Consider the following 10,000-nt stretch of genomic DNA (forward strand, 5'->3'; position numbering starts at 1 on the left):
ATATTCTCTCAACTCATCAAGACACAGATTCAGACTCCCGTAATAACATTGATTAATACATGTTTTTCATCAATCCTACTATCATAACTTACTCAGACAATGCTCAAACTAAAACATTTTTATTCTTTCACAAGTCCCTAAAATCACACTGATCCTGTGCTCTCCTTAGCTCTATATACACCTGGTTATCATAAACATCATCAGCTTTTGTCATTCCTATTCCAGCATTCCCTACCCTCTTAACCTTATCTCGTTCATAATTATCAAAGAATTCAGTTTTCATAACATTCAACTTTTCTTACAAAACAAGTCATCCATCATATATTTACTTACTGTGCTACATATATGCATAACTCTAAGATATATTATCGATTTTTGTTGTTATGTCAAGAATTAAATAAAAAGAACTTTAGATATTGTCGGCTGCGACGTTGCATAATTTAATTTACTAAAAAGCTTTAGATGTTAAAATTTTTGTAGGGGTTTCTCTTGGTTGGGGTTTAAATTATTGTACTAGAAATTTTGCATAAAACTAAGGATTCTACAATAATTCACAGTTTAAGAACTTTGACCATTGAAGAAATTAACAGAATCAGTAAATGAACTGGTTTATAGATTCAGTGAGAGCTTTTGAATGTTGGGATTAAAACATTGCAAATTTAATACGCTGAATGACTTACAATGAATCCTTGTATACAAAGAATATTCATGGGAGTACGTCCTGAGTACAATGAATATTCATGGGATAGAGTGAGTCCTTGAGTACAAGGAATATTCATGGGATAGAGTGAGTCCTTGAGTACAAGGAATACTATTGGAACGATAGAAATTAATACACGTGAAAGCAAGTGAAATCTAGCCTTTCTGGGATCCTAAAGTGAGAGAAGATCGATAGATGGCGCCCAGGGAGCCTTCAAACTGCCCATAGTTGGCGACTTGACGAGCTGCGAGGCCATTTCATCTAGTTCCGCAGAGGGGTTCCGTAATTACTTGACAAGTGACATTTGACCTTTAGGCAACAAGATGATACTCGCGAGAGAGATAACATTCTTCATCTCTTTCTTGTGGGGCCTTTGTCTCTTTTCATACATTTTTTTTCCTTTCTAATTTCTTCACTCTCTCGTTGTTCTAATGCTATCATTTTTTTTCTTGGCCCTCATCTTCTCTTGTAATTCTATTGGTGGGAGTAAAATACCTGGAAATGTGAGTGGTAATTGTAAAAAATCAATTCGAAAATAAATGACTGCTCCCTGAGCAAATAGATGAACTGCAAAAGAAATCTAAAAAAAAAAAAATTAGGCTGTTTCGCTGCTAATGTGAATTATCTACATAGAAAAAGTTATACAGCAGAATCAAGAGAGTATGTCTATCAGAAGTGATTGGTAACAATTTAAGATCAAATGAAAAAGGTCCTATATGGGAGCAAAAACTAAGAATAATGTTATAAGTTGGAACAAAAGAACAGAAGGTGTGATGATCTTAAAGAAAGAAACATATCAAAAGGAGAATAGGTACTAATCTGAAAAAAAATCAAAAGGAAAATAGGAACTAATTAATAAGAATTAACGCTTTATAAAATGAAATTGCAATTGCGATGCAAATTAACCTTGCAGACGTATGATGAATTCAACCTTCAACGAAAGATATGAAATCTGATAAAAGAAAGGAAGATGAGAGAGAGAGAGAGAGAGAGAGAGAGAGAGAGAGAGAGAGAGAGAGAGGAGAGAGAAAACATATTCTGTGTAATGTTGAGCTCCCGGAGAGATAAACTGAAGAAACTGTAATGAAAATACGAAAAAGAGTCATTACGAATCATATTTCTGGAAGTCATATAATCTGCCTTTACCATCTTCATCTGAGCCTTAATTAGGAGAGTCCGGGCGACAGCTGGTGATTCATGACCGACATGAATAAAGCAATTTGGTTCCCCCAATATTTTACGCCGGTTGGAGAGGATGCAGATGAGTGTGTATCTGTCGGGTTTCCTTCTGCGGAGGCCGATGGGGGAAGCAATTTAGCGCCCTAATGTAGTGCATATACGAAAGTAATAACGAGAAGACGATAGGTTGATAAGAGAAATTGAAAAAGATGTAGCAGATATGCAGTAAAAAAATTTTTTTTACATACCTAACAACTTATGGATCAATGATTATCCAACCTCCAAAAAACCTGAAGTGCCATACACTTCAGTATAGATAAAAGTAAACAAGAGGAAGAGAAGAAGAAAGAATAATTAGTAAAATGGAGATAAGATCATAAGCAACCGAACAGAAACACCCAAGGAGAGAAAAAGTTTCACAGAAAAAGTTACTCAGAAATAGCGAGAGCCAATTATTAGGACGAAAGGAATTTGACCTAAAGTCAAGCTGAGCTGCAAGAGGTTTCGCTAAAAAATCAAGCTAAACTGAAAGGATTCAACTCAAAATCAAGATGATTTCTGAAGGATTTCACCCCAAAACCAGCCGATCTGCATGGGATTCCACACAAAATGAGGCCAGTCTGCCAGGGATTCCACATAAAAGCAAGTTGAAATATCTGTGAAAGGATTTTACCGAAATTCAAGACATACTGCAAGCGATTTAACTGTGAGGCAAGTTTGTCTTTAGGGATCAGACAAAATCAAGTCAGTCTGCTAGGGATTTCACATAAAAGTAAGGTGACATAGGTGACATAGCTGTAAGGAATTTCGCCTAATATCATGCAAGTTCTGTTAGGGATTCCACCCAAAATCAAAGCAATCTGCAAGGGATTTCACCTGAGATGAAGCTGATGAGTGATAAAAAAGGTGTAGGATTGTATAGCCTGAATAGGCAAAGAACAGGTGAAATAGATGCTACAATGGACTGCTGAAAGAAAGGATACCCAGAATGGGTTAAAAGATAAATTAGGAAGTGAAGGATTAACAACAGCAAGAAGTAGATGAGAAGTGGAAAATTACTTAAGAGAATGAAGAATGGGAAGGTGATGGGTCCTGATGATAGTCAGACAAAAGCAAAACGTCTAAGAGTAGGAAATATGTAGCAATAGAAGTAAGGAATCGAAGAAGTAAATTAACAATATAATGAACTATTTAGTCTCACTTTGTCACACAGATGATACTGCAACTCCAGCACTGAAACAGTAGATGACAAAATATAATTATGAGGAGAGAAAACCAGTTGTGACTTATAAAGCCTGAAAATTTATAAAGTAGATTACCAACCCAGCAGGTTTTCCGCAGACATGTGAGAAAATTAACAGCTAAAAAGTATATGACAATTATCCAAGAAATGTATGAGAGAGCAGGAATCATCAGTTAGGAGAAGCATGTGCCACACTGATGAACTACACAAAGGATTCTCTCTAATCCTTAGTTCTTTGATCTGACCTCGCATGCGATCTCGTGGAGCAGAGAATCACTGATTGTGGCATATGCCCTCTGTGGATGATACCGTGCTGGAGAGTACCAGAAAGGAGTAATCAAAAAAGGAATTATGAGAGCGGGGAAGAGTCATGATATGTAAGGAACTGAACATCAGGAAGATGAAGCCTGAGTACCTGAAATGAATTCGAAATTAGAGTGCAGAATTCAGTCTGATTAGGAGAGATTCAAAGGAGGGATTAACTCAGATACTGAAGATCAACATTTGAAAAAAAAAAGATGGGGACTTTGACGAAAGAATTATACAGTCAAAGCAGGATGGAAAACTCTGGGAAAAGAGAAAGATTATCAGGTATATGTTGACAACGTATTATTGAAAAGGTTGAAGCCAGTATATAGAGCAGTCTGACACGAACAATGATCTAAGGAGCAAACACATGAGCAATAAAAACTCACTGTAGACAAGAGGATGTTGAAGTGAATGTGACAACAGAGACAGGATGAAAAGAAATGTGATCATGGCAGTAACAACAAAATAGATATTAAGGTGACATGGTTATATCAGAAAAGATAAATCATTAAGGAGAGGGAAGATAAACGCTAAAGCTGAAGTGAATGAACGACACCAATGATGATATCTTAAGGGGGAGAGGTTTAACTAGAGGGAAGAGCAGGACCACGTAAAATTTGGGGAGCAGGCTGTAAACAATGGCAAAACTTCAAACGGTGTTTGAGAAGCTACAAGACATTCTCCCAAAACTATAGGAAACTAGTCGAAGCATTCCGAACATATGTACGCGACCACCTTGCGGGGTGAGGGAAAGAAAATCTAGAGATATGAAAAGTTGGTGTTATTGGCTATTCAGAAGGGCCTACCCCCTTCGTAACAGCTCTAGGGGCTTCTATGTAACACTATGGAAATAAAAATGAAGAAAGTATTTCGACACAAACCAAACTGGACAGTATGGTAATGGAATTCCATATTGCCCTGCAAGTACGTTTCTGTGCATTAACAAAAACTTTACCCTTTATTTTTTTTTAATTAACTACTGAAAAGACACTGTCAAGCACGCAAGAAATTATTAGAGAAATGTCACAGAGGAATTAAAAAAAAAAGTATCATCCATTTTCTCCAATGAAAATATCATTGACTTCAAAAAAATCCATGAATTTTTCGTGCAGACTCCATTAAATCCATTAAGTGCTAAACATTTTTTTTTTAAGTTTGTCTCTCTATTCTCGAAAAAAGTTGCAAGAAAAAAAATCCCTGTCGCAATGCAGCTGAAAGATACAAAGCAAAAATGAACTACAATGGTACGCATGAACGTTAGTAGTCTGCATCATAAATTTAAAAGGGGGAATATGCATCATCATCATAAATCCTTTCGTTGTAATGAAACTATGTACAATGAAGATTAGGCTAGAAAATTAGCACCGTAAATGATGACCCTATTACCAGGCGAGTAATTGAGTAATTGCTCTGATAAATATATATATATATATATATATATATATATATATATATATATATAACGTATATATATATATATATATGCGTGGTGTGTGTGTATCTTATATATATATATATATATATATATATATATATAATATATATATATATATATATATATAATATATATATATATATATATATATATATATATATATAGTGTGTGTGTATGTGTGTGTGTGTGTGTATGTTAGATATATATATATATATTATATATATATATATATATATTATATATATATATATATATATATATATATATATATGTATATATATAGTGTATGTGTGTGTATATACCTAGATGGGCTGCCAAAAAATATGAAATCGGTAAACCATATTTAAAGATATTCAAACCTTGCAAATTAGGCCCGAAATTACCTGAACGTCAATTCAGCAAGCTTCATTTGCATGCATACGTAGATGGTACATGCAAAATGTGACGAGGGTTCCATCACACGTTCTGGAGAAGAAGTTAATTTTAGAATCTGCATATTCCAAAATGGAGACCGCGTCACGTGATATTGATGTCATTCATCATGAGTGGCGCCACAGAGTACCAGTGACTATCACCTTGCGAAACCGTCACTATAAATTATAGTGTGCTTATGTCAGTGCGTATGCGTGAATGTGTGTGAGACAGACAGACAGACAGACAGACAGAGGTTCGCGCGACCAGGTCACGTGACATAAACAAACGTGTTCTGTTTTTTTCGTCAATATCTTTGATGCGTTGACTACGGTAGCTGACACAGCGACTTTAAATCTTACAAAACATAATCGCATTTTTCTCAGCTTTTACAAGATTCCTAAACACTCGATCAAGTGAAAGTTATCTCCACAAACCTCATTGTCATGGGAACTAATTATTAATTTAGCAAATTTTGTCCTACTGAATAAGTAGATAATGCATGCAAATATAAAAGTAAAGCTTTCCATCTGCCTGTTCTCTAACTTAAAAAGATATTTATAATTTTCATATATACAGCTATTATACTGTAATTAATAATAATAATAATAATAATAATAATAATAATAATAATAAACATTTTTGAGAATTTTAGTAGACTTTCCCGGCGTTTATTATTATTATTATTATTATTATTATTATTATTATTATTATTATTATTATTATTATTATTATTATATTATTATTATTTATCGTAGTCATCCTATCCGACTGGATGGTTTTTATAGTGTGGAGTTCATGGTTACATCCTACCTCCTTAGGAACCCATCACTTTTCTAATAACACACTCCTTTGCATGAGTCCTTGAGCTATTTCGGCTTCTAGTTTTTCCAGGTTCCTTTTTAGGGATCCTGGGATCGTGCCTCGTGTTCCTATGATTAAGGGTATAATTTCTTATTTCTATTTTCGAGTCTAGAACTTATCAGTTTTTCTTTCTTTCTTTCTCATCTACTCTGGTGTCCCATGGTACTACGACATTATTATTATTATTATTATTATTATTATTATTATTATTTTATTATTATTATTATTATTATTATTATTATTATTATTATTACACTTAATTCTCTGAATTTTGATTAGCTGTGGGTTAACAACAATATCGAAATGAGTCTTGCGTAATTGTATTATTTCTTCTTTATAATGACACGCTAAGTCTCCTGTATCTTTGGATAAAGAGAGAAACTCATTCTTCAAGGCTTTTTGAAAAGGCTAAACCTTTTAGCCATTTAATTTGTTACATATAAAGGTATATGATGATAAATCACCCGAGTCATACATGCTGAAGTTTTATTATCATAGGTAAAATTAAGGAAATTTTAAAGTTTCGCGAAGACTTCCAATTATTATAATCATCCTCTTGTAGGCAGCATGAAAGGCGTTCATATTTCACGGCAGGTGCCTTTCCAGTAGACCTAATTAAGTTTAAGAGATAGTATTTTCTTTAATCCTTCAAGCTAAAAGGTCGATGGTATACTTTTATAGTGCCTATATTTTTTTTTTTTTTTTTTTTTTTTTTTTGCGATTTTGAAGTATCTTTTATGTTTAGCAGATTTCTCCCATTTTCCTACATTAGTAGTTTCTACCTTTCGTTATATAAACGTTAAAACTAAATGTTTTTTTTATTGAATAAAAGAAGAGCTGTAAAATAACGACATTCATGTTTTCTGGAGCACTTTAATGGACGAAAAGTAAGACTTACTGCGCGCTACAAAACTGGATAGGACCAAGTCACTTTATTAATTATAGCTCCTAAAGATATAGATACCCATAATACGTTCTGAATAAACATTGAGAACTCCCGCTGAAGACAAGAAAATAGTCAAGAAGTCTATAACGGAAGAGATTAACTAGATTGCTTAACGTCTAATTATGCCCTCGTAGCTTTTCGGCAGAAATGAATCAAAGGCCAGAGACAGAAAATGTGAAACGCCAAAAGGCACACACACAAAAAAAAATAAAACAAAATAAAATAAAATCAAGCTGCTAAAGTACTTTAAGTATGGGTCTACATCCCGAATGATAATAATACCAACCAATAAGTAAAAAAAAAAAAGAAACAGTCTATTTTCTTATATATAAACGAACTGAATCTTCAAAATGGCCGTTGTAATAAAAAGAAACTATTATTATATCCGGTGACAGAATAACTAATAACGAATCATTTACTGATGTTTTATGCAAGTGATTTAATCTGAAATAACATACGGTTTTGGTAATATTGGTGATAAATATATATATATATATATATATATATATATATATATATATATATATATATATATATATATATATATATATATATATATATATATATATATATATAATATATAAATATATATATATATATATATATATATATATATATATATATATATATGTATATATATATATATATATATATATATATATATATATTCATTGAATAGAATGGCTTTCTCACTGTTAACTATCTTTTTTGAAATTGCTTCATATTTTCTAATTATTTTCTTTACTTCATTGTCAGTTACTAATGGACACATAATGGGTTCTTCCATTTACTCCAGTATTTTTACACGCGACAGCTGTTTCGTCAACCTATACGTATTGACGTTTTCAAGCGTACTGATACAAATATGAGCCTACATGCGTTTTGTGACGTCATGAGGACGGAAAGGTAGTACAATTGCCAGATACCTAGTTTTAAGTATTTTACAAAAGACTATAGTGAAACATAAAATAAGACAAATAAATAAATATGTTAACAACAGAAATTAAATAAAAAAGTTGAAAGTAAGTTATTATATGCACATTATACATAAATATATATTAATTACATATATGTCTAATTCACTGAAAGTCAGTGTGCGCTCCTGTCGCGTGTGGGGCTTTGTCCCACGCGGTTGAAGGACTGCCTCCTACACGAGGGCAAGGATCGGTCTGCCTCACGTTGGAGTTTTAAGGCTGGGACGTTGCATTGCGATGCTGACTGCTTCTGATATCAATAAACGATTGTAGTTGCCTTCCTTGTGTATTATTTTGGTGTTTGTGAAGTTCTTGTAATGATGGTTTTTTATTTTTATTGTGGGTATCCACAAAGTGCTGATGAATGGCTCCTTGGTTTCTGTGGGCCTGCATGCGACGTTTGAGTGTGGTGGTTGTGTGTCCGATATAGCATTTTTGGGGGACTGACATTGCTCGTCAGCACAGACAAACTTGTATACTATATCAGATTTAACCTCTTTCTCCGTCGATGGGGCCGTACTATTTTTCTTACCAAAGAGGCCGTAAGGTTTGGTTTGCAGTAAATCCTTGCTGTTATTTTGTTATATGGCGCTAGGGGGGTGGTTCCTCTTCGCAGTATACCAAGGATGGCTTTCCTTTCATCTTCGTGGTGTTTGTTGTATGGTATCTGATGGTATATCACTATTTCTTTGTCTTTGTCTTGTGTGTTGTTCCTCGGGGTCGATTATGGGAAAGCCTCTAATCTCTTTTTGACAACTTGCTGGATCATGTCATCTGGATATCCGTTATTTGTGAGCAGCTGTTGAACTCTGTTGATCTCTTCGTTAGTCGCCTTTCCGTGGAACAGTGTGTTATGGCGCGTTTTATGTATTGCATTTACCACAGATCGTTTTATATGCATCAGGCATTCTCCTCTAGCATTTAAACATCTTCCAGCGTCTGTCTTTTTAGTGTATACGGTGGTATTGTATTTGTTGTTCTTTTGGGTCACAAGTACGTCCAAGAAAGGGAGCATCTTCTCATCACTTCTTTCTACCGTAAAATTTAATGTAGAATTTGCTTGGAGTTTTATTTACTAATTCTTCTATGTCATTGTCGCCCTTTGTTGTGATAAAGATATCATCAATATATCTCCCATAGATTCTGGGTTTTGGGTGTTCTTCAAATGTGACCTCTTCTGTGTATGCCATGTATGCGTTTGCGAAAAGAACCCCGAGGGGGGAACCCATTGCCACGCCGTCCTTTTGTCGATATATTTCGCCCCTATGTGAGAGGAATGGGGCTTCCTTTGTACATGCTTCCAGCATCTCTTTTAAGATTTTTTCGGGGATCGGTAATGGTGGTTTCTCAGAGCGGTATATCTTGTCCATGATGATTTGTATTGTTTCATCCACTGGTACGTTAGTAAATAAACTTTCAACGTCCAGGGATGCTATGTCTTCGTCGGGTGCGGTGTCTTGCAGTAGGTCGATGAATTCCGTCGATGATTTTAGCGAGAACGTTGAGGGAATGTACGGCGTTATAATTTCAAACGCATACATGGCACACACAGAAGAGGTCACATTTGAAGAACACCCAAAACCCAGAATCTATGGGAGATATATTGATGATATCTTTATCACAACAAAGGGCGACAATGACATAGAAGAATTAGTAAATAAACTCCAAGCAAATTCTACATTAAATTTTACGGTAGAAAGAAGTGATGAGAAGATGCTCCCTTTCTTGGACGTACTTGTGACCCAAAAGAACAACAAATACAATACCACCGTATACACTAAAAAGACAGACGCTGGAAGATGTTTTAAATGCTAGAGGAGAATGCCCTGATGCATATAAACGATCTGTGGTAAATGCATACATAAAACGCGCCCATAACACACTGTTCCACGTGGAAAGCGACTAACGAAGAGATCAACAGAGTTCAACAGCTTGCTCA

The 10,000-nt window shown here is 34.4% G+C and overlaps 1 protein-coding gene across 1 annotated transcript in view; it reads right to left on the minus strand.

Annotated features, from left to right (window-relative positions):
• The window catches only part of LOC135218166 (protein fem-1 homolog C-like), an 81,634-nt gene that overhangs the window by 32,053 nt on the left and 39,581 nt on the right, over positions 1–10,000 (minus strand). The window contains exon 6 of the mRNA XM_064254315.1: positions 3,368–3,435. Within this exon, the coding sequence (XP_064110385.1) occupies positions 3,368–3,435 (68 nt within the window). The remainder of the gene's footprint in view (positions 1–3,367; positions 3,436–10,000) is intronic.

This window comes from Macrobrachium nipponense, chromosome 9 (assembly GCF_015104395.2).
Source record: "Macrobrachium nipponense isolate FS-2020 chromosome 9, ASM1510439v2, whole genome shotgun sequence".
Classification (NCBI taxonomy): Eukaryota; Metazoa; Arthropoda; class Malacostraca; order Decapoda; family Palaemonidae; genus Macrobrachium; species Macrobrachium nipponense.